Raw genomic sequence first — 26,193 nt, 5'->3', positions numbered from 1 at the left:
CAAAAGCAGCAAGGTTTCTAAAAACTACTTTGTTGTGAAACGCAGTTAGCATTATTAGTATAGACATCAGCTTTGCCATTGATGTCAACGTACTAGTAGACGCTTTATTCCTGGATTTTAAGAAGGCCTTTGGCAAGTTTCCGCATAAAAGACTTTTCTAAAGCTGTCGCGCCTGAACCTTCACCCACTAAATTGGATCCGAAACTTTTTGACTGACAGAAAACAATTTGTCTTCGTAAACACTAATTCTCCTCATTCATCCAGTAATCTAACGTTAGGTCAGGGGTTCCTCAGGGGTCTGTACTTGGCCCTCTACTCTTTTTATATATATCAACGGCCCACCTGCTAACCTTCCATTTAACATCAGATTATTCACGAACGACTGCGTCAACTATCTGCCAATTCACAACAATAACGACATCCTAGCGCTTCAATGTCACCTAAACTACGTACATACCGGTGCTCAAACTGGCTCATGTCTCTAAACATCACTAACACATTTTTTCTCTCTTTTCACCACACGAAAGACTATCATGTACCTCAATACCTTCTTTGCGATTCCCCTATTCAAGCTGTTACTTCCTGTACATACTTCGGCAATAACTGACCGATGATCTCTCTTAGAGGCCTTACGTCACCAATATAACTAATAAAGCAAACCGTGTACTTGGCTATTTACGCCGGAGCTTACACCAAGCCCCATATTCCGTAAAACTAGTAGCATATACCACTCTTCTGCGACTAAAGTTAGAATGTGCATGTGCCATAAGAGATCCCTATCAATGCAACCTGATTAATACACTACAATCTTTTCAGAATTGTGCGACCAGGTTTATCCTGTCCGATTACTGATATAACAGCAGCATCACAGGGCTAAAATCTGTTATTAACCTTCCCAATCTTGCTGTTCGCCACAACATCACTCGTCTTTGTCTTTTTCATAAATTTTCTCATGCTACCCCTCGTACATCTGTGATCAATTGAGCTTATCGCCTTTCTAGCAGACTCAACCACTTGAAAGCCGTTCACCCGCCTCATGCTCGAACCGTAGCTCACCCATCGTTCTTTTTTGTGTTGACGCCCAAAGACTGGAACGTTCTCCCTGCCGGTACCGTGCACCACTCAAGCTCGGTACTTTTCAAAGAAGTAGTCAAACGTTTTTGTTATTGTTAAAAACGACAGTCTTTTTTGGGACCTTCAACGCAAAAAGTTTGGTCTGTCTGTCTTCATTTGTCTGCTTGTCCACCCTAAACAATACCGGGTACTCTAAGCTGCAACAGCCGATAACCCATACCGCCGACTCCATCCGCAGAGCCCATCAATTTTGCTGAAGATTCAGCGTTCGTACGTGTGCAATTGTCAATTAAATAGCAATTATTGCACACATCTAATACCCCTTAACAACACGTATATATTCTGTATGTGTGTATTTTACTAGAAAAGACATACATATGTAACTATAAGGACTGTATCACGCTGCGCTGGTCATGCAACGCTTGCATGGAAAGGCAAGTGTTTCGAACGCTTCGTAAGACGATGCGGTGGCAGCACCTACAGTGACCTTGCGTTCTACACCTTATCACCTCTCAGCCAGGCGCGTACGCCTGTCTCAGAGCCGCATGCTTCGTTTTCCAAGATAACTACCATATAGCGCTCATGTCTCACGTGTGACTTTACTTGATGTGCTCGTTCGCCTCCGCTGCACGCTCGAGGTACTTTAATACCATTTATTATCATTCGATACCTTTAATACCATTCTGTCTAGGTACTCCAAAATACCATTCACCGATTTTCTTGCGCAGAACATCAAATAAACGTTTCGTTTATTCTCTCTAGACGCAAGATCATTGTCTTTCGACGACATTTCAGATTAACATGCAGATACGGGGCCAGTGTTTTTGACCACCCCGCAAGTAAAGCCCCCTAAACGAAGGTCTTTGAGGTAGCAAAGGTAAATAAAAAATAAATAAAATGATCTACCACAGCCTAGAGGTTTTTCGAACATCGCGGACGCAGTTTGCGCTGAGTGTAGGGTAAGGGAGTGAAACAGAACTTGAGGAAAGGTACGTGAAAATATTGAGCCGACCATTTCTCTTCCTTTGCACAAGCTTATTTTTGAATGGGAATTTCTGATGCTGCTGCTTCCATCAGTTGTCGGCAATGACTCATGAGTTTACAAGAGAGTGATCATATCTACCCGGTACTTTCATCACGCCTCCGGCGGCGAACATTGAACAGCTTTCTAGAGTCATTTGTCCACGACACCCCGCTGCGGTGGTCCAGTGGCTAAGGTACTCGGCTGCTGATTCGCAGGTCACGGGATCGAACCCCGGCTGCAGCGGCTGTGTTTTCGATGGAGGCGGAAATGTTGTAGGCCCGTGTGCTCAGATTTGGGTGCAAGTTAAGGAACCCCAGGGGGTCAAAATTTCCGAATTCCCTTCACTACGGCCTCTTCACAATCATAAGGTAGTTTTGGGACGTTAAACTCCACATATCGATCAAATCAGCATCTGGACACGAGCACGTTATCACCGTTATATTCGACCTCAATCACCATGGTGACATACTAGTTGCTCCATGAGCCCGTTGTCTATCCAGAAGGATCGTACTAGCATCCAGTCTTATCCGCTTTACAGACGGCACAGCCTTTCTTACTTTACTAATATCACTAATGAGCCGAATATGCCTCTGGAAGTTACGGTTGTAGTGCGTAGCGTGGATACAAAAGCTATCTCTGTAGTGGGTACGAATGCCAGTGTTCTACAATCAGGCTCAATAGAACATGTACTCCAACTACTAGGGCTTTTATCAGTGCCATCAACACGGATCTGACTCTTCCGCAAGCAAACTACTGGACAATAATCGAAGGTCGCCAAGGGAAAAAGCGGTGAGAGTGGCTTGACCAAGGCCATAGTGACCTATACAAGCATATGGGAGCAGTGCAGAAATGACTAGTGGTAGCACAGAACACTCAAGCGAACCTGAGGAATACATACTAATGCATAATCGATCGCACAATTCATTCTTTCCAAGTACGCACTCTAAATGTGGAATAAAAAAGGGCTTCCAGAAAAATAATAAACATGGTACATACACAATTTTTCATTGTTGGGGTTTAACATCTGAAAACTACAATAATCATTAGAGAAACCATAATGGGGGGCTCCGGAAATTTTGACCCCCTGAGGTTCATTACCGTGCATTTAAGGCTAAGCACACTGGCCTGAATCTTTTTTGCCTGTAGCGAAATGCCGTTTTCCGCGGCCTAGATTAGATCCCGCAACCTGCGGGTCAGTAGCGGAGTGCCTTAACCACTAGACCAACGTGGCAGGTATGGTGTATGTATTGTCTTACGCCTTCCATGTACATTTATGAGCGCACATGCATTTATGCAAATATATATATATATATATATATATATATATATATATATATATATGTATATATATATATATATATATATACTGTAATATGAAATAGAAAATTGAAATTGGCTCCGAAAATAGTCTTTTTCGAAATGTGCCTGTGGCTGCGAAGCGCAGGAATGCTAGTGTAATTATTTTTCGTTCCACGAGATCGTTCCTTCGTCTCTCTAAATCTTTGGGTGCCTTGGCATTGTACTACCTAAATGTGCAAAATTTTTCGTCGCAATTTATGCTTGGAGAGGATGAAACCAATGCCCTCGCTAACCTAATTGCTCCAAGCATAGTTAAATAAATTGCCTTCAGTTCCTTGAACAGGTGATGCCAATCGCCGCATCTTACCTACTGCATGCGTAGAACCAGAGCGCCATCTGGCCGTTTGCGGACACGATCGGCGCTTAATGAGACCACGCTATCGACTGCAGGCTCGGGCACTGTGATCAACGGCAAGAAACACGGATCATGGCTGACCCTATAAAATCAGCCAGCAAGAACCTACAGCCTCATTGGGCACTGCGGCACAGCTTATGCAATGTCACCTAATCACCTTCTGTTCCTTGAACAGGTTAGTTATTACTGTTATTATGGCTACAAGAATGATGATCGCTTTATTTTTGTGCTGCCGTGCCCCAATGTAAATTTTTCTGGCTTTGCATCATTGTGTATATTGCTTTTCGGTTACGTAGAAATGAACCACGGGCCAGAAATGAAAACAATTTTGAAAGGATTGTGTGATAAGCAAAAGGCGATACAAACTGATCTAGAAAGCTTGACCAAGCGAATGATTGTAGTAGAAAGCAGCCTTAAAGAGATTAAAGAACAAGCCAGTACAATAGCTCAATTGTCAAAAACAGTTAAGAAAATACAGATTACTCTTCGTAAGCCGCAAGAAAGAATAGAGAGCTTCGAAGACTGAAGTAGGAAAGATAACCTAATGGTATTTGGAGTGCCGGAAACCGACAAGGAATCTGCTGCCGACCTTGAAGCGAAAGTGCTCGCAAACGTATTCCAGGAAAGGCTTGGTGTCAACTTCACTACCGTGGAACGAATACACAGGATAGGGAAGAAAAGCTCTAGGCCTCGAATTGTCATTCTCAGGTTGCATCACTACAGGGAAAAGGCTGATATTTACAAGCAGTGCAGAAAGCTGATAGGCAGCGGCATCTTTATATCGGATAACGTTTCAAAGGAAACATTGGCAAGACGTCAATTGCTCTGGGATTCCGCGAAACAGGAAAGAGATAGTGAATGCCATGTACGCTTGAATTATGACAAGCTGCACGTGGACTCGGACGTGTACACGTGGGATCAGTCAAAGAACAGCCGCATGAAGGTTCAGCGTACGAAAAAGCATGCTGCTTCTGTTAAGGATGACTGACGGGAAGAAGAATGTGATCCGAGCAGCTTACGCTTGATCAACTTGAATGCAAAAAGTCTGGATAACAAGATTGGGGATTTGGAATACATATTGGATAACAATGATCCTCACGTCAACACCATTACCGAAACGTGGCTGCGGCCTGAAATAAAAGACCATGAGCTTGTGCTACCAAACAATAAAATCATTCGCAGGGACCGCGATGCGCGGTAGGGGCAGAGTTGCTGTAGTGATTAAGACTGATATATACTGTGTACAAATGGCTGGCATTCCAATACACGAAAGTGTTTGGTGCCAAATTAAAGTAGGTAAAATAACAATATTTTTGGTGCAGTATATAGATCACCTAACTCCCTTATTTCGTGTTTCGAAAATGAGCAGCTTTATTTAGAAGGCCTGAAGATCCGCCGCTCTCGAATTAACATTTCTGGCGACTTCTGCTTGCCAGGCAACGACTGGTCCGAGCTTGGCGCAGAGCCTTGCGAAAAAAATTCCGCCATATCCACGAAGTGAATGATGATGAATGGGCGAAGCTCCGGAGGTAAACCTGGTAAACCATGAATCCTCTGTACATTTTGCCCACTCGATTTTATTACATCGCTCCCCCTAGCGTACGTCGCCGCACTAAATCGAACGATTGCTTTCAACCAATGACACGCGCCATATGTGACATCATTCCTATTTTATAAGATCTCGCGTCTTTCATCAACTACAAGTACCGCTTTCTAGTTTATAACATCTTGCATCTTTTCATCATCAGCTACAAGTACCACCATCTAGTAAACACCACAAGAACTAAACGAGAGGTGGCTACATACAGGAGATGGTACCGCCATCTAGTGAACACTGCAAGAACTAAACTAGAGGTGGCTACATACAGGGGACGGTACCGCCATCTAGTGAACACTGCAAGAACTAAACTAGAGGTGGCTACATACAGGCTACAGGGGACGCACAGCCCACGCCCTAAGGAGCTTCGCCCCTAAAAATCATTCTGAACTGCTCCTATAGATAGACTTCAGTCATGATTTACTACAGGTAGTTCAAGAGTGCACGCGCGTAATTGACAAATGGGGATCGATTTTGGATCTACAGTTCCTGGACGGGATTTTCGCAGAATATGAGGTATTAGTAGAGGCTGGCATTTCAGATCATAAGTTAGTTTATTTGAAAATAAAGTATTACAGTAATACCACCTTGGGCTCAAGGACTGACAGCACAAATATGCATCCGCCAAAGTTTGTTAGAGCCAATGACACGAGCATTATTGATCACGTTTCGCTATGTTTAGATAGAATCAGTAAGACGCCAATGCAATGTGGGCTGAATTTAAAGATATAGTATTTCACTGCATTGGTAGATTTATACCAATAAAAAACAAAAATAAACAAAATTCATGGATAACTCGTGAAATCATACATTTAAAACAAAAAAGTTAGCCGTGACCGAAAAAAAATAAAAGAACACTAAAATTTCCGCACCAAGCACTGCCTTGCGCATGAAGCTGAGTACTGCTAAAAATTTATTCTGTGATGTTACATTGACTGGTTTTATGAGAGATGACCCACACCGTTTTTAGCGCCAATTGTCACAAGACAACGACGATTCTAGAGACATTATCGTTAAAGATGAACTCTGTCAAGCTCGTCAGAGTGATCTCCAGACACTCGTTACATCGTGACCAAGAAAAAAGCCCTCTTTAATGTTTCGTCGTGAAATATATACAGTCAGAATGATCCAATGACTTCCTTAATAACCGGATAAAGGAAACCAATATAGCGCGTGTCTTGGCGCTCGTCTCTGGAGCAGGCGGCCACGGAATGCAGCAGGATGACGTCACATCTTCCCCGTTTTATTAGCATCGTGGGCCTGCCAAAAAAAGGAAAGCATTTCAGAAATTAATCATCAATACCAAGTCTTTTAGGAGCTCGTACGACGCGCCCATATCGCGTCGTTCTTTGCTCAGGACTTGAAGTTTTGTTCATAGAACGAGGCTCTTGGATGTCAGGCTACTTGGTAGCTACGATTTCTTTTTCCGTCGCGTCCGTTGGCTCGCCGTTTCGTGTATGCTGCTCCATCCTTAAGGGGCTTGTTTATCCTCCGTGTGGGAGAAGGAAGAGATGACGCCTGTTTCTGCGTACGGTTTTTCCTTCAGTTTGGACACAGTAGGATCTCGGTGTTTAGAAGGACGAAGGACCATGCTCTCGGCGCCTCTGTCTGAGCCACACTTGAGTGCCTGCGGATAGACAGGTAAGAGGTCTCGCAGCATGACGGTTTCAAAGCACATCTTTTGTTTTTGTCTGTATTTTGCGTCTTGCTCTTTCCAAGAAGCCGTTACTACTTCTGGCTTTAGCGCGGATGGCATGCAGTGTACTTTTGAGCGTAAACAGCGGCTCATTAGCAGCTGCGCTGGACTATAGCCGGTTGAACCCGGCGTGTTTCTGTAGTTCAGCAATGGGATGTAGGGGTCCTCTGCCTTCTTCAAAAGTCTTTTGAGAGTCCCTACCATGCGCTCAGCTTCTCCGTTAGCTTCAGGGTAACGAGGAATTGTTGTGACATGCCTAAAGCCGTAGTTTCTTGCAAAATCAGCAAACTTGAATAAGATGAATTGTGGTTCGTTGTCTGATATTACCGTTTGCGGTATCCAATGTCTGGCACAGCAGCTTTTCAGGTGCTGGATGACCGCCTTAGACGATGTTCCTCAATCCAGCAGGGCCAGCTCAGGATACCTGGAGTTATCATAAACAACGGCAAGATAGGCAGCTCCTCTCATCTCAAATAAATCAATTCCGATTTTCTGCCATGGCAGCACGGTTGTTTCCGATGGAATCATCGGTTCGGAAATTTGGGTACGCTCTGTGGCGCATGCTTGGCAGTTGGCCATGGTTTGTGCAATGTCTTTGCTGATTCCTGGCCACCAGAGAGATTCTTTAGCGCTGGCGCGGCAGCGTGCAATTCCCTGGTGTCCCTCGTGAACCCTCCGAAGCATTTCTTTCCGCAGCGCTCGTGGAATCACCAGCCAAGAGTCCTTCAAAAGCAGCTGCTTGCATACCGTGATGTTACCACGATGCGCCCAGAATGGCTTGAGAAGTTGTGGTGTGTAGTGCTTAGCGGGCCAACCTTGCATACAAGCTTCGAGCAACGACGCACATTCGGAGTCGTTCTTGCTCTGAGCGTATGCGTTCGAGCATGTCGTCAGAGAACGCATACTGAATGACTCCCTCCACGTGAGCCGAAACGTCTGCTTCAGACAACTCTCCGACCGAAAGCGCAGTGTTCATCACTCTCGCGCGAGAAAGTGTGTCCGCCATAGCAATGCTTTTCCCCGGGATGTGTGTTAGCATCAACGAGTACCGCATAAGACGCATTCTTAACCTTTGAATTCTTGGCGGTAGAAAATCAAGAGGATCTCGACCAATTAGCGGGAGGAGAGGCTTGTGATCCGTCTTAAATAGGAACGTGAGGTATCTTAGGAATTCGTCGAAGCGTTCCGCAGTCTAAGTTAAAGGTAATGCTTCTTTTTCGATCTGTGAATACCTCTGCTCTGCTTTTGTGAGCGATCTGGAGGCATATGCAACAGGACGACTCTCACCAGATGGCTGATCCTGGAGGAGTACTGCGCCAACCTCTAGAGAAGACGTGTCCGCCGATACAATTGTCGAATAGCGGGGCTTGTACCTCGCCAGGTCTGAGCTGAGAGTGGTCTTGATATTCTCAAAAGCCGTCTCTTGTTGAGGTCTCCAAAACCAGTCGCTGTCCTTGTTGAAGAGGCTGCGTAAAGGAGCAGACATTGAAGCTGCATCAGGTAAAAACCTTGCGAGATGGTTCATCATACCTAACAAGGATCAAACCTCAGCAACGTTTTGGGTCTGGGCAATCGCTTGATTGCTCTAACTTTCTCGGGGTCTGTACGCACGCCGTTGGCATTGAAGATCACCCCCAATAAGGCGACCTGTTTAACTAAGAAACAACACTTTTCCCTGTTGAGAGTTACGCCTGCTTGTTGAAGTCGTTCGAGGACGTTACAAAGCCGCTTGTCATGTTCCACTTTGTTGTTGCCGTACACCAGAATGTCATCCATGTAGTCCAGTACGCCATATAGGCCTTATAGGACTTGCGAGAACTTTCTTCGAAAAATTTCAGGTGCGGATGTAATCCCGAACGGCAACCTGTGGTAGCAGTACCGCCCGTACTGCGTAATGAACGTCGTGAGCTTTTGACATTCCTCGGAAAGCCCCATCTGGTAGAAACCAGAAGGCGTGTCTAGTTTAGAGAAGGCTTTGGCTTCCTGGAAGCTTCTCATAACTTGCTCAATCGTCAGCAGTTGATGACGCTCTCGTCTGACGAACTGGTTCAATTGAGTTAAGTCAACGCAGATCCTTACTGCTCCCGACGGCTTCATTACAGGAACGATAGGCGCGCACCATTTTGTCGGTTCTTCGACCTTCTGTATCATTCCTTCTCGTTCTAGCCTGTCCAGTTCTTCTTTGACTTTTTCTTTCATGGAAATAGGAACCCGTCGCGTTGTAGACAGACTGTACGGGAATGCACGTGGCACAAGGCGTATGATGTGTTCTCCCGATATGGTACTCGTGCCTTGGAATATCTTGAGATATTTGCTTCCGATATTGTCAGCAGCGTCTCATTCATCTAGGAAGCGAACAATTCCCAGAGCTGGTAGTCCCAACAAGGGCGTGCGCAAGTTCTGCACGACGTAAATGGTTTGTTGTGAACAGCTTTCTTTCCAAGCTATTTCAGCGTCAAACTTTCTGATCGTACGAATGCTAGTATTGCTAGGTTCTTTAGGATCGGCTGCGTTTTCCAGAGAAGGCGGAAGAAAAGGACAATTTTCACCGTACTGTCACTTCGGCTCCCGTATCTACTTTCATGCGGAGCGTCTGGTTGTTTATCTTTACCGTCACGAATAGCTCAGATTGTGTGTTCGCACACTGCTCGACCGTGCCTATAATCTTGCCATCAGCTTCGGCGATGCTATTGATATTTGTGTCTTTTTGCTTCTTTTTTCGGCATGCCTTTTCATAATTGCCCAACTTCTGGCAAAATCTGCACGTTTCTTTTTGCGCTGGACACTTTTTTCGTGGATGAAATGGTCCGGCACAATAACTGCAGTTTTTTTGATGATAAGCGGGCTTCTGAAAGTGAGTAAACGTGCTCTTTGCAGCGGCTTTCTTGGGCTTTACTGCGGCGACGCAAGCTTCTGGGACTGTGCCCTCATGCTCTATTAGTTCTGCTTGCTCTTGCTTTACGGTTTCGCTCGTACGCGCTCTTGCCAAAGCAGTGGCCATCGTTAGGTTGGGGTCCATCTGCAGTTCTTCCGAAAGAATCTGGTCCCGTAGCCCTACTACGAAGCGGTCTGTTATTAGGCGTTCCTTCATGCATGCGAACTAGAATCTGTCAGCTAACTTGCTAAGCTCGTTTGCGAACTGGTCTGCTGTTTCTCCCAGTTGTTGGTGGCGTAGATTAAAGCAAGCACTTTCGTCGACTATGTTCTTGGTGTGGACAAAGTAGACGTTAAGTTTAGACATTACGAGCTTGAAGTCCTCCTTTTCTTCGTCTTTTACGTTTAGCGACCGAAGAATCTTCCTCGAATTTCTGCCCATAGTATAGAAAAGAGTCCTTCCTTGAACTTCGTCTTTTTCTAATGTAACCCAGACACGAATCTGTAGTCTTCAAATTCGACCATCCAGGCGGGCCAGTCCGCTGCGTTCTTGAAGTCGAAGGGCTTAGGAGGCTTGATCCACGCGATTCTGAAGCGCTGTCGCCGATACGGCTTGTTCTTGTAGACGCAGCTGCCAGTCGCTCGCTCGTTGACGGGGCCGTTGAAGCGCTAGTTGGCTACATCGGAACCACTTCTAACACCATGTCAAGCTCGTCAGAGTGATCGACTGACGCTCGTTACATCGTGATCAAGAAAAAAGCTCTCTTTAATGTTTCGTCGTGAAATATATACAGTCAGAATGATCACATGACTCCCGTGATAACCGGATAAAGAAAACCAAGATAGCGCGTGTCTTTGCGTTTGCATCTGGAGCAGGTGGCCAATGAATGCAGCAGGATGACGTCACATGACGTGATGAAATTCTCTCGTATTGAAACTTGTTTTAATGACTTTTTCCAATCTGTGTTTACTGATAGTCCTGCAAATGATTTTTCACACTTTGCGCCACAATCCCCATACATTTCAACAATAACTGAGATAAAGGTGTCATATGAAGGTATTGTAGCACGTTTGCTTAATAATAAAAATAAGAAATCCATAGGTCCTGATGGTATACCAAATGCGTTTTTACGCAGGTATTCAGAATGGGTAGGCTGCTATCTTGATATTATATTTAAGGCATCGCTATTACAAAAAGGAATCCCACATGATTGGCTAGTTGCAAAAGTTGTTCCAGTACAGAAATGAGGTGGCAAGCAAGACATAGGAAACTACCGGCCCTTTTCATTGACGTGCGTGTGCTGCAAGCTTCTGGAGCACATATTATCAAAAATCAATCTATGGTTATCTTGAAAACAAGAGGGTGGTTTTTTTCTAATCAGCACGGCTTTTAACAGAACCTATCAACTGTTACACAATTGGTAGAAACAATTATAGACTTTTCGACTGCTCTAAAGAACAGAAAGCAGATAGACGCTATATGTTTGAATCTATCCAAGCCTTTTGACCGGGTTGTGCACACCAAATTAATAAATGAGCTAAGGGAAATGAATATCAATTATGAAGCGTTGAAGTATGAGCGTGGATCCGCTCATACTTCACAGTTCAGACACAATACGTCGATATAAATGCTAACAAATCGGATCTGCTAAACATAACTTCCGGCGTACCACAAGGATCCGTTTTGGAACCCCTGCTTTTTGTTATTTACATAAATGATATTGCTAATGAGGTAAATGACGACATAACCGTCAGGTTGTTCGCAGATTATTGCCTAATATACCGTGAAATCAATGACCAGAATGATCAGGCGTCACTTAAGCAAGCTCTTAGAGCAGTAGAAAGATGGGCGACTAATTGGCAAATGAGAATCAATGAATCCAAATCAGTTATGCTCAGAGTTACGAACACAAAAAACATGCAAATAAATATCAATATGAGATGAATTACACAACTCTAAACGAAGCTGAATCAATGAAATGCCTAGGCTTAATTATTTCAAATGAGTTCAGTTGGAAACCACACGTGAACAGCATTTGTGCAGCGGTAGTAAAAAAAAGGTATGGTGCTTCCGTCGCAAACTAAAGCTAGCAACACCATCGGTTAAGCTGCTTGCATATTTGACCTTCGTAAGGCCAATGCTAGAATATGCCAGTGCAGTGTGGGACCCCTTCCACTCGGGGTTAATAAATCGAATTGAAGAAATACAGAGAAAAGCCACAGGGCTAATGATATCGCGTTATTTACGAAGTGACTCCGTTTCTGAAATGCTTCAGTTGCTTGAATTAACTACGCTGGCTTATCGCCGGAAAGTCGGTTGACCTAAATTTCTTTTTTTGTCGTTATCAAAAGGACACCTTTATATTGAAACTAAACCCTATCTTCTTCCCAGGCCTTCCAGCAATGTCAGATCATGCAATCAATTTGTGTATTCGGTTCCTAAATGCAATCTCATGTGTATGCATATTCCTTTTTTCCATGAACAATAAAAGAGTGGAATCAGTTGCCAGTGCCGGTACTGAATTCGAAGAACATAGGGAGCTTTAAACAGTGCATTAAAAATATGTCGTGAACATTCAGTTTTGCTATAGTATTGTACATATAATGCCACGGTATCCGAGAATACATCGCGCAGTTACTCCATATTGCATACTATACCACCATGACAATATATGTATGTACGTTTTTATTAACAGCGTTTAAATATTTTTCCTTTTTTATTTAGAAAATTCTGTCTTATATACCATATATTGTATTTGTTTTCGTTTTATGTTTACTGTACCCACCCTGTTACGGCCATAACGGCTAACAGTATTTGTAAATAAAAAACATTCTTCAGCTCGCTTGTAGCGTCGGCCGAGCTAAAAATGCCACAGGAAACAGGTCTACTGAATAGTTACCGTAAGCCTGCCACATGAAGTGAAGACAATTCGACTAAGCCAGACGACCAGGACGCTTATGTGGTGGCCCACCTTTGATGTAATTGAGCAGGGCTTCCTTGTGGGCATCTTTTTCTTCTTCCCTCCCCGGGCGCCGTTCGAGCACAATAAATGCCCTAGGCGCTTCTAGGTACTCAGGGTGCGGTACACCAGCTACGGCAGCTTGTATCACGTCCGGGTGCTCCTGCAGCAGTTCTTCAAGCTCCGCAGGGGCCACCTGTTGGTCCATGCATCTGATAATGTCCTTGATTCGGTCCAGCACGTAAAGCTCACCGCGCGATGTATAATAACCCGTGTCACCTGCAAAGAATCCGGAACATTGTACGCGAGGCTGGAAACCTACATTCAGAGAGAAATTAACTCTATTGACAGGAAGGCATTCAAGCACCGTGACAGACGAGTAAGAAGTCACGGGCGACTACTGGCCCGCAGCTTGAAGATCTCCATTTTTACTCAATAAAGCTAGCATAATTTTCTTGCCTAGAACATTTAATAGCGGTTCACATAGGTAGCTACCGAGATGCGAGAGTAAGAGAGGCAGAACAACTTTATTAGAGTTTTATGCAGTCGATTAGGCTCCCTAGACGCAGGGAGGACGAGTTTTAAAATTTTATTTATTTACTCATTTATTCACCTTTATATTACTTATCTATTTTAGATATTGCAGCCCTGTAAAAGGGCGATTGCAGAGGTGGGGTTTTAAAGTGCAGAAAAACCTTAATACAAAACATACATTAGAAGTAACAACAAAACAATAAAATAATTTACAACAATGAAAGAATTAGGATTTTGTTACATGAATTTCAACAACAATAATCACAAAATTAGTCAGGGGGCGTGATAGAATGTGGCCAATTGAGAAATTCTATAATTAATTTATTGTCACGTTGCACTAGGTAAGTCTCAGGGTGATGTGCCCGTCGAGGTCTTGCTTCCTCGCTGCTGGGCACCGTGATACCAGAGGCATCATGTCACTTACCAAACGTTTCCTGTTCACAATTTAGGTTTTGCTGGCTGCCGCCGCCGTTGAATCATGCCCCGTAAGCAAGTGTCTAAGCTGACAAGGATCACGTCAAATCTGATTCCGTCCTCTGGCCATGTATTTCGTCATCATCTGAGTGGTAGCTTCTCCTTAGTTTCACTGTGCAAGTGGAGTCATCACGTGAGCAGGCGCATGGCCGACGCCACTCAATCCGGCTTTAAAAGACTTGCGCCAATGCTTCTTCACCAGTGGGCAAGGCGAAGCTTGAGGCATCGTATCACTTACCAAACGTTTCTTGTTCACAACACAGGTCAGTTACTCATCATTTAAAAGTTATTGGTTTTGTTATTTGTGCCAAGCCCGCGGACATGCTTGTTGATAGCGTCTGTAAACTGCTTGTTTGTGGTGACGTTGAACTTAATTCGGGTACAGCTGTCGAGGAAATGTTCGCGTCACTTAAATCTGGCCAAGCCACAATCTTATCTGAACTAGCCGACGTTCGCGAACGTCTTTCAACAACAGAAAAAAACTGTGTCAAGTCTAAGTGATAAATGGGCAGAACTTATTGAATGGTTGTTAAAGATCTACGAAAAAACTGCACAAATTGAATCAATTCAGGCTGAAGTTCAAAGTTTAAAACAAGTCATTGATCAACAAAACACTAAGCTGGCGGATTTTGGGGATCGCAGTCAGTGCTGCAACATCATTATTCATGAAACAAAGAACAACAAGGCGAAAGTGAAAAATCGCTGCGACGTGAGAGGGAGAAAGAGATTGACTTTATTTAAACATATCCTGAGGAGGCTGAGAAACGGCCATTCCGACCTTTAATTCAACGTGAGGGCTCTGCCCAGAATGGCGCTGGCAGCCGAAGGCTTGTAGCGATGTCCCGGGCCCTCTGGACTGCCTGTAGTTGCAGCTTGTATTCGTTGCTCTTGAGGGCTTCTTGCCAAGCCTCTTGGTTATTCAGTTGTTCTGCGCTGTGTGTAGGGAACAGCCAAAGCATGTGTTCGACATTGCAATAGGGATGGTTGCAAAGAGTGCATGTGGGTGGTGTGTTGGGGTCGACTCTGTGTGATATGGATGGTGTTATGTACGTACGTGTTTGCAATCTTCTTAGAGGTAAAGCTTGTGCTTTGGTAAGTTATGTGTGCGGTGCTGGGAAGACATGTCTTTGTCCCTGGTAATGTGAAGTGATCTCGTGGTATGTGAATGCTTTGTCCTTGCTGCAGAGATTCTCGTACCGCTCACTCGTCGAGGGGCCATGTCCGTGGCGTGGCATGTGAGCTCACGCGCCAGGTGGTTGACCTCTTCGTTATGATTGCAGGGGTCGAGTCCCGGTAACAGTCTCATGTGAACTGGGAACCAGGATACGAAGATTTGAGTTTTCTCTTTTTAACAAGGGTTTCTTTGCTCTCGTACTCTTTTAATACGTTAACGGTGAGTTTTCCAGTGCTTCTATCAACTAGGCCAGCCGCGAACGTTTGGGTCGCCATCTTAGAGTCTGTGTATATAGTGAAGTAGGCTTGGCAGCTCTGCAAAGGCTTGCGCGATCGCCATTTTCTCTGCTTCGTAGACATGCCTTGTTTGGACGGTTGCCGCGTTTATGAGGTTTCCGTCTATATCAGCGACCGCTATGGCAAACGCCTCCCTGCCGTAGTAGCGGGTGGACTCTACGAATAGCGCGTGCGTATTGTGTTTTTTTGCCTTGTTTATGAGCGCCCTGGCTCTGTCCTTCCTTCGCCATTTTTGAACGTTCGATGAACGTTGCGGGGGATTGGATCAACTCTAACGTGTTTCCTCACGTCACCAAGTTGTGTTCTTTTCTCGGGTTGAAAATTGGTCAAATGCCTGCGTTTCGTAGGTTGAGATGGCCTACCTGCGTCAACGAGAGGCGTGTGATCTGTGCCACTCTCTGAGCCTCAAAAATTTTTTCGGCTGTGTTGTCCAGACCGATTTGCTTGAGTTTCTCGTTGCTCGTGGTGTTGGGCAACCCGAGTGTCGTTTTCAGTTCTTTGTGGAGCATGGAGCCGACCTTTTTGGTTTCAGTCTTCGTAAGTTTCAGAAACAGGAACGCGTATGCTACGTGACTTACGAAGAAGGCGTGATACGCCTTCATGATGTTGTCTTCTAGGAGGCCTGCTCTCTTGTTGGCGATTCTAGCATTGCCTCTTGCAAAATTGTTTGTGCTTTTTTTAAGGCACTTGAATGCTTCCTTGTTGTGGCCCTCCTTGGCACTTAACGTTAGCCCTAGTATCTTAACCGTATGTACTTGCGGTATCGTTTGGCTGTTCTCAGCTTTGATCAATACTTGCTGCTCCTCTTCGTCCAAATTTCGTCGAGGGTGAAAGGGTGTTAAAATAGACTTAGTGGTGGAGAGTGCCAGTCCAGTTTGCCTAAGAAATTCTTCGATTGTAGTCAGTGCTTGTTGAAGGATTCCTTCCAAGGCACCATATGAGGGGCCACATGGGACCCATATGATAATATCATCCGCGTATATGTCATGGTGCACGGAAGGGATTTGAGCGAGCTTCTCAAACAAATCGATTGATAATATGTGGGGTTTAACGTCCCAAAACCACCATATGATTATGAGAGACGCCGTCGAGAAGGGCTTCGGAAGTTTCGACCACCTGGGGTTCTTAAACCCAAATCTCAGCACACGGATCTACACCATTCCCGCCTCCATCGGAAATGCAGCCGCCGCAGCTGGGATTTGAACCCGTGACCTGTGGGTCAGCAACCGAGAGTACCTTAGCCACTCTGACCACCGCGGTGGGGCGAGCTTCTTTTACAACCTGTGCATCGCCACAGTAAAGATCAATGGCGAGAGCACTGACCCTTGTGGGGTGCCGATATTTCCGAGTCGTTCGGGTTCGCCTCATTGCTCTCCTATGCATATGGTAGCAGTTCGGTTTGTCAGAAAGGATTTGAAGTAGTTGTTGAATTCCTCGCCTAGGTTCATGTGCGATATTTCACTCAGTATGTGTTCATGTTTTACGGTGTCATAGGCCTTGGTGACGTCCTGGGCTAATATGGCTTTGGGCGTGTGGAAGAGCCCTTAAAATATGTGTTCCCTTAACATCAACATGGCGCGTCCTGTGTGTACAGTGCCCTGAGGAAGCCAATAATGTTGTGTCAAAAGAGCATTGCTTTCAATGTTGTCCGTGACACGGTTGAATATTGCATGCTCAGCGGTTTTCCAGGTTTCGGAATGCGCGAAACGTTGGCACTACGCCATTCTTGTGGCACGGTACCCGTTTTCCATGCCTCATTTAATTTCTTAGTAATGCTTACAATTGCTTTATTGTCTAAATTCCGTAGCAGTTTATTGTCGATGCCGCCGTCTGGCCCTGGTGCCGACCTGCCATTGAGTTGCTGGAGAGCGTACGTCTTCACTGAATAGTTCGTCTAGCTTTTCTTGCGGTCGACCTCCATATGAGGGATCTTTGATTTCCCAGGCTACTGCTTTGCTTTCCGGTGGGAGATATTTTTGGCCTAGTGTTTTCAGGAGAACTTGAGATCCACCACTATTCTGGGCGTGCTTGTGCACCAATCGTTCAATTTGAAACTAAATGCCACCTCTGGTGGGTTTGTCACTGTCCGCCATTAGGTGTTTGAGCAGCCCTCATTTGCTTCCTGTCCACATTTTGCCATCTGCTTTGTCACATGTATTGTTCCACTGCTGGGCGCAGAGCGTTTTGGCAGGAGATCCGAGTTCGCAGCCAAGGTCCGCTATTTTTATGCGTAAGAGCCTGTTGAGCTCGTTTTTTCGCCACGCTTCTTTTAGGTCATGCTTTTTCTGCAGCAAACTGGTCAGTTGAGAGCCTATGGCCTGGATGGATTCATAAGACTCGACTTTATTGGTGGCCTCATTCAATGCCATTTTTATTTCATTTAAGAGGGCTTCATATAATAGTTCTGTATTTCCCTTCTGCCCCCGCATTTTATGGAACTGGTCCCAGTCTGTGATTTTTGAATTTTCTTGGCGCTTTCGCCTCGTTCTCAACGGCAATTTCTAGGATGCAGTGGTCGCTATCTAGGTCTTCGGCTAGGTTATGCCAGGTAGGTCTGACGTTCTTGATGAAAGTTAGTTATTTATTATTTATTTAATTAGTACCCACAGCGCCCATACAGGCTTTATAGTGGGGGGGGTACAGAAAAGAACATGAAAATTGCAGGTTCACATAAGTTCACATAATTGCATTCACATAAGTAAAAAAGAGAAAAGAAGTAGATTTCCAAAATACAAAAACATACACAGTTGCACCGAGCACAGATGTGTCAGAAAAGTCATATGTATTAGAGAAAAAATCACAAAAAAAATTGATGAAAATCTCATGATAATTAAAACAAAGTGCAGCATTCGTCTAGCACAAGGGCAAATTAACACCAAAACAAAACAACATAGCTTACAACCAAGATACCGTACAGATCATGGCGACTGCCAGGCGCACACACGTAGTCTGCAGGGCTTAGCGGTCCAAAGATTCAATCATTTTTATTGCAGAAAAGAACGCATCCGTTGAAGAAATTTCTACAATTGTGGGAGGAAGTCGATTCCACTGACTGATAGTTCTCGAAAAAAAAGAGTTGCTGAAGGACGATGTATTACATTTATATTCTCTTATCTTGTGTTCATGATCTTTGCGGGCTGAAATGTAGTGAGGCCGGCTTATGTATACGTCACAGGGAATTCGAGTATGAGAATAAAATGTGCTGTGCAATAGCTTCAGTCGAAACGATGCCCTTCGGTGCTGCAGAGACTTCCATTTTAACTTCAGCTTAGCTTCCGTCGCACTGAATTGTCTGTCGTACATAGGTGCATTAAACACATATCTCGCCGCCATAGACTGAACTTTTTCTAATCTTTCTTTATTTGATGATGTTGCAGGGTCCCACACACAACATGCGTACTCCAGTACTGATCTCACGTATGTTTTGTATAGTACCTCTCGGGTTTGCTGTGGAAAAGCACGTGTGTTTCTTTTTAAGAATCCTAAGCTCCGACAAGCTTTATTTACAGTGTAATCCACATGCCGATTCCATGATAGAGAGGGGCAAAAGAAAACACCTAGGTATTTGTATTCGCGCACCATTTTTACCGGAGAGCTGTTTATTGTGTATTCAAATTCACCTGGGTTTCTTTTTCTGGAAAACCTCATGCATACAGTTTTCTTAAGGTTCAGTTTCATTTCCCATCGCTGGCACCACGCGTATATTGCACATAGGTCGTTTTGGATTACGGAACAGTCAGTTTCAGAGGTAATCTGACGATATAAAATGCAGTCGTCTGCAAATAGCCTAATATGGGATTGTACGTTTTCGTTAATGTCATTTATATATAATAAGAAAAGTAATGGTCCCAGAACTGATCCCTGAGGTACCCCTGACGTAACACTAGTTATTTCAGACTGTTCGCCGTTTACAACTACATATTGTCGCCTCTCATGTAGATATTCAGCAATCCATGCAATAACTTGGTGAATAATATTAAAGCTGGTTAGTTTTTTCAGCAATAAGAAGTGTGATACAGTGTCGAACGCTTTTTGAAAGTCGAGGAAAATACAGTCGACCGAAAATTTGTCGTCCAGTGCTGCTGCTAAAACATGGGTGAACTCTACCAGTTGTGTGACGCATGATAGCCCCTGCCTAAATCCATGCTGGTTAGAGTTGAATAGGGAATTACTATCTATGTGCTTTACAATCGCAGTATATAAAATATGTTCAAGAATTTTACTGCACACAGAAGTGAGTGAGATAGGGCGGTAATTATTCACAGCATTGCGCGGGCCAGATTTATGTATAGGAGCAACAGACGCCATTTTCCAATCAGTTGGGAGAGAACTCTGTTTTAACGATTTTTCAAAAATAACTTTCAAGTACATAGACACTGCATGGGAAGAAGACTTCAACATAAAATTAGGCAAGCAATCAGGACCCACTGCTTTCGCACAATCTAGATCTCTAAGTAGTAATTCAATGCCACGAGCGTCAAGTACTACTTCAGGCATGGATGTGGATTCGTGTACCAACAATTTCAAGTCTTTTTGGGGGTCAGTAGCGGCTGAGAACACTGACGTAAAATATAAATTGAACAACTTAGCCTTTTCTGTCGTATCGCTCACGGTAATATCACCGCTGGTCAAAGCGGGAATTGAAATGTTGTCTTTCTTGTTTCGTTTGATATACCTCCAAAGTTCTTTCGGGTTTTGCGTTATTTTACGTTCAATTGTTTTAAAGTAGGCTACTTTCATTTCGACTGTAGCATTATTTACTTCACGCGTTGCCAGCTTCAGTTTGCAAGAGTTCTCTTCCGAGGGATTTCTTTTAAATGAACGGTAAATTCTCTGCCTACGCTTGACCAAAACGTCGAGTTCTCTACAAAACCATGGTTTACTTTTATTACGCCTTCTAGTTAGCACCCATGTCGGAACAAATCGGTTTCTCAGCTCTAGAATCTTGTCTTTAAACAAATTCCACAGCTCTTCTACTGAATAATCATCGGCAAGTGTTTCGACAACAATGAAATATGCCTCCAATGCAGTGTTGATTCCTTGGACATTAGCCTTCGCGTAATTGTACATGCACCGACTCCTTTCACTGTAAGCACTCGTATGTTTCATATTTATCTCACTTAGCACAACCTCGTGGTCACTTATCCCTGGTAATACTTCAGTGTTTTCTACCATTTCTGGCATATTTGTGAAAAATAGATCAAGGATATGACCTCCTCGAGTTGGTTTCAACACTGTCTGTGTTAAAGACAAGAGGTTCATGAAATCAGCCATTTCAGATTTAAAACTAAGAGAACTTCCAGAAGCTATTGGTTGCTCATTCCAGTCGAGATCAGGCAGGTTAAAATCCCCACCTACAACGACGTAATCAGAGGCGATTTTTGTAGCTGTAGCAGTGAATTCACTAAATTCCTTAGTTGAACCAGTTGGCGGTCGATGAAAAGAGCAGACTGATAGTGATTTGCCATTCGAGAGCTTAAGTTGACACCAAACAGCTTCACTCGTATCGTCTGTAGTGCTTATGCCTATAGACGGAATGCGCTGATCTACCAAGATAAATACACCACCTCCATGATAGTTCCTGTCTTTCCTGTAACAAGTAAAGTTATCTGGAAATACCTCGGTGTTTGCCACGTCTTCATTCAGCCATGATTCAGTACCGATAACTACACTTGGTTTGGTCATGCGCACTAAGTCATCGAATATGTCAACTTTATTTTTAATGCTCCTACAGTTTACTAACAAAAAAGAAAGTGAAGAGCATAAGAACTTAGTCGGTCACTTGCACTGCACAACCTTGCCTGAGGTATCATCGTAAGTGTACCTGATGCCGTCCATGTGAAGGGTATCGTGTTTTAGCTGTACTCGTGCGTCCCCGCTTCTATTTTCTCTAGCAAACTGCCACAAAATTCGCCTTTTCTTTCGCACTGGTTCAGAAAAGTCTTCCGACATACCGATACCTGTATCTTTCAAATTCTTGGCCTTTCCTAAAATCAGGTGCTTTTCTTTCAATGACCCGAACCTTGCGATCACGGGCCGCGTTTTTCCCTCTCGAAATTTCCCGAGCCGATGAGCTTTTTCTATCGTTTCGGGGTTAACTTGTAATTTTGTCGAGCATACTTCTTTCACAAGCGATTCAGATTGTGACCAAGATTCGCGGACACTTGTATCAGGTATGCCGTAGAATACCAAGTTATGCTGTCTACTACGATTTTCAAGATCATCAATCTTATTTTGAAGCAACTGTATCACCCCGTGCTGGGTATTACAGCGCGCAGTACACTCAGTGATAGCGGCTTCTAATTTTGACAGCACTGACATTTTTCCTTCCATTGACGACACTCGTTCACTCAAGTCATTTATAGCAGCCTTATGTTCCGCTTGGTTCGCTTCAATGGTATTAAGCTTTCGAACAATCGCGTTTTGCCCATCCAAAATTTTCTGTAGCGTCGCATCAACGACAGGGCCAGGATTCGTTTCGATATCCCCGCAGAGAATTAATAACAAAAAATAAAAGCAAAAACGACGCAGCAGCAAAATCCGACGCTTTGAGTGGTTTCCAGCATCGGAATGCACGCGCACACAGTTATACAACATATGGGGTGGAACCGGCTGGATAACAAGAGCAAATTGTCTACAAAGGGAACATTCACTAACCTGCACAAGAAGCAGAACATGCGTGAACGGCACTGCCATTGCACTGCCGGTTCCACGCCCCAAAGATGCACTGCAGTCGATCGTCTTTTGTAGGGCGGTGATAGCGGTGAACCAAGGTTCGTAGACTGTTGCTGGACACATGTCGGATTCAGCTGCAGTGGGCGTCAACGGTTCCCCATTGAGCGCTTCGCAGATTTTCTCGCTGTTGCCTGTGAATCCTTCGGCGACGTCGACGATAATGCCGTAGTTGACAGCGTGGTCCGTTGAAAGCACCCCGGAACTATATGCAACCTGCACAAGAAGCAGAACATGCGTGAACGGCACTGCCATTGCACTGCCGGTTCCACGCCCCAAAGATGCACTGCAGTCGATCGTCTTTTGTAGGGCGGTGATAGCGGTGAACCAAGGTTCGTAGACTGTTGCTGGACACATGTCGGATTCAGCTGCAGTGGGCGTCAGCGGTTCCCCATTGAGCGCTTCGCAGATTTTCTCGCTGTTGCCTGTGAATCCTTCGGCGACGTCGACGATAATGCCGTAGTTGACAGCGTGGTCCGTTGAAAGCACCCCGGAACTATATGCAACCTGCACAAGAAGCAGAACATGCGTGAACGGCACTGCCATTGCACTGCCGGTTCCACGCCCAATGCCAAATCCGGCATTGTGTCCCGCTGTACCGAATTATCTCTTTTTGAAGGCAGGGCAAGGTTGTTCATCAGCTGCAGGTCCAACGCATTCGCGCTTTCTGGTAACTTGGTGCCTTTGCCTTCGCTTTTTAAGTATTCCCTCTCGGTGCTCCTGGCGTTTAAATCGCCCGCTACTATAAGCGGATTGTCAACCGCCATTTTTACCGCCAAGGTAAGCTGTCTGTCGAAATCTTTTTTCTTACCTGATGGAGGACTGTAAACATTGAGCATAACGATGCTTCTTTTACCAGCCCTGTATGGCAAGATTTCCACCAGGACCGTTTCCAGGCATCTTTTATATGGGGGCGTCCCTTTCAGCGAACATTATGTCCTTCCATATGAAGGTAGCTACTTCTCGCGTCTTGTTCCGCTCGGGATGTAGGGTCGGCCTGGCTACCCTGTACCTCTGTATGCCACTGATTTTTGCACTTTTTTTACAGGCTAGCAATACTTGTGTTAGTGGTGCTTTGCGTTTCTGAATTGAGTTACAGTTCCACTGACAGATCATAATCTCATTACGGTCAGCGGCCATTTTGGCTTGGTAGCTTGTGTGCGTCGGGGCTCGTTACCTCCGCGAGATTGCGTGCTTTGACTGGTTGGACTTTAGCTCTAGATGTTGTGCTCGGCGCGCTTGCCGTAACCGTTGGTTTCTCCATGCTTAGGTTCTGAGGAGCAGCCACAACAGGTGGGTTGACTACCATCTTCTCCAGGCTCACTAACCTCCGGTAAGCTTCGTCAGTGTAAGTCTTAAAGATTTCCGTGAACTTGGCGTGCGTGTTCGCTTACGTATCAATTTTGTCGTTTAGTTTAGTTGTCGCGCACTCGGCATTTGTCAGTGGGGCTTCTTTATCGCACGAGACCATATCTATCTCCTCCGTCGTGTCGCTGTCGCTGTCTACGGCTTTGCGTTTGTGTCTGTTGTGGATCGTTTGTTGTAAGCGTGTTGTCGGTGGTGCCGATGAGCTAATAATAATAATACGTTTATTTCATCATCATTGTGTACATGATGACAGGGGCCCGCAGTAAAAGCTGCAAAATCCGAGGATAGTTCCAATGAAAACTCCAACAAAAAAAAAAACAGCTTGACTGAGCTGCTGACCCCTAACTTGGCGAACAGCAAGGATTCACCAAATGTGCATAATATAACACAACCAAATGTGCATAATATAACACAACCAAATGTGCATAATATAACAGAAAAAGAAAAATGAAAGACACAATACAAGGAAGTACACTTTTAAGGCACAGAAATTGCGAGCGAACAGATAACAGGAATTATGAAAGAAAAACTGATAACAACTCTTTATTTGTCAATGTTTCAAGGGGTGCGTTTTTAGCTGCGAAGCTATTGAGCAGTCGCGGAAGCTGGTTTTTCAGGGTTTGCGTGCCGTAAGTTGTTCGGTATGTTTGAACGTGCCATATAGCTGTATTTCTTGTTCTGCATATATGTTTTCGCGGCTCTAGCAGAGCAATCTTACGAAGTAGAAATGTACTATACTTGATTCAACGCTTGAAGGAATGACAAAGACGATACTCATATAATTTAGTTACTCTCACAATTTTGTGTTTGGTAAAAAGTTCGGTTGTTGTGTGCCAGCGAGGAAGGTTTTCCATTACGCGTAAGAAGCTCTTTTGTAGGACGTGTAATTTGTTTAGGTTTTCTTGTGTCGTGGTACCCCAGACTAAGAGACAGTAGTTTAGATGAGAATAAAATAAAGACTGATAGATTAGGATCATCACGTTCAGCGGCAGCATGTCACGTTTTCTGTAAACAATGCCTATTATCTGCGACAGCTTTCTACCAAGACAGGTGAATTCCGTAGCTGCTCTCTATTCTAGCTATTGAGGCCCGGAGCTCTTCGAGCTCCTTCTTGAGGGCCCTGTTTTCTTGTTCAAGCGCTAGAATACGAGAATTCGGAGCATGCTCTGGCTGTGCCTTAACTTTGGGCAGGCTAATTGTGCTTCGTGATGCACCTTCAACCCTGCTGTCCCAGGAGCCATTGTTCGGCTGCGGCTGCTGCTGCGTGGCTGCTGGTCTTGTTCTCGATCAGGATCTGGAGCACTCCCGATATGACAGGCAGTTGTCGGATCCCGACAGAGTCGAGGGGCGCCCTCCGGAATGAGAACGCCCTCTGGACTGAAAACGCCTTCTGGATCGAGAAAGTCCTCTGGATTGGGATCTCCCCTAGATGGAGAACGGTCATGGATGCTCAAGGCGTTCTCCCGTCCCGGCACCTGGTTGTGGCAGGGTTCCTTGAACGTGACCGATGTTGGTGCGTCTTGACGTTGTTGTGCTTGCCACTCTTGCTTTCTGCGTCTTCTTCTCCTTCTCACTGTGTATGGAATGTGGAAGCGTCTTTTGCATTCGCGATCTCCGGTGGGGTGACTGCCATCGCAGAGCTTGCATTTCGGCTTGCAGTGATGCACGCCTTCTTCTTGTAGCGTTTCATCACATTTGTGACATTTCTTGCTCGTTGCGATTGCGTGCCGGCAAACATTGGTGCGATAGCCGACTCATCCGTACGTTCTGCGAACATCGACTTGTCGCTCGTAGAGAGAGCCGGGAACCATAGCGGTTCCGCACATAACTGTGCTCGGAACACGCAACCTGTCAAAGAGGAATGCGACAACTTTGGTCTTTTTAATGCGTCTTGCCACGATGGCAGTGGGATTTCAGTCGTGCACGATGAGGCGTTTGAGCGTTGCGTCGTCAAAAGGAAAGTCATCGTTCTTCATGACGCCCTTGCTTGTATTATCGGGCGTGACCACGTATGCAGGAACTTCGAACGAGCCTTGGTTTTTGTGCAGTTTCTGCACGTTCGCATATGATGTAGCATTGTTTTGGTGCAGCGTAGAACTAACAATGATGTCTTGCATATTGTTGGGGCAGATCGTGTTCTCCCGTGCTTGCTCATCGGTGATCTGGGCGGCCATGATAACAGCTCTTGCCAGCAGAGCGAGGTCTACTCTGGCTACTTGCAATCCTCCTCTGGGTCTCATAATTACCCTGATCTGGTCCTTGGGTAGGCGGGGTAGCCTGGAAGTGGATACCTCACGGTGTAGTGCTGATTGACTCTTTTTGAAGCCCCTGGGTTGCTTCGATTGGTTGTTGCGCTCTACCGTCCCAGCGGCCGGCTCCTCGTTCGGCGGAGTCATCTGTCTTCGGCGTCCAATGGCGGTGGTTCACCCTTGTCCTTTGAAGATCTCCACGCTAACTTCCATTCCCTCCACGGTTACGGTGGAAAGCAGTTCGATTGCCTGGTTGTCGGCTGCGACGTACGGAGGATGATCCAGTAGCTGCCGCGTCTGGCCGAGCCTTTGGCTACGTCTAACGGCCGTACTCCTCGCCAATCCTAGGTGTGGTTAGGGTAAGCGGGGACGCTCACCACGCCGCAACTTTAAAGTCCAAAAAGATGTTTAGGATTTCACTCAGCGC

The 26,193-nt window shown here is 45.0% G+C and overlaps 1 protein-coding gene across 2 annotated transcripts in view; it reads right to left on the bottom strand.

Moving 5' to 3' along the window:
• LOC119162997 (luciferin 4-monooxygenase) overlaps positions 1-26,193 on the bottom strand; it is a 562,016-nt gene that overhangs the window by 11,551 nt on the left and 524,272 nt on the right. The window contains exon 10 of one of the 2 annotated variants that reach the window (XM_075882642.1): positions 12,880-13,218. In XM_075882642.1, the coding sequence (XP_075738757.1) occupies positions 12,914-13,218 (305 nt within the window). In that variant the 3' untranslated portion in view covers positions 12,880-12,913. The remainder of the gene's footprint in view (positions 1-12,879; positions 13,219-26,193) is intronic. The other variant, XM_037414886.2, reaches the window with a different exon arrangement.

Source organism: Rhipicephalus microplus, unplaced genomic scaffold (assembly GCF_043290135.1).
Source record: "Rhipicephalus microplus isolate Deutch F79 unplaced genomic scaffold, USDA_Rmic scaffold_13, whole genome shotgun sequence".
Classification (NCBI taxonomy): Eukaryota; Metazoa; Arthropoda; class Arachnida; order Ixodida; family Ixodidae; genus Rhipicephalus; species Rhipicephalus microplus.
This window is presented reverse-complemented; position numbering and strand designations above follow the sequence as displayed.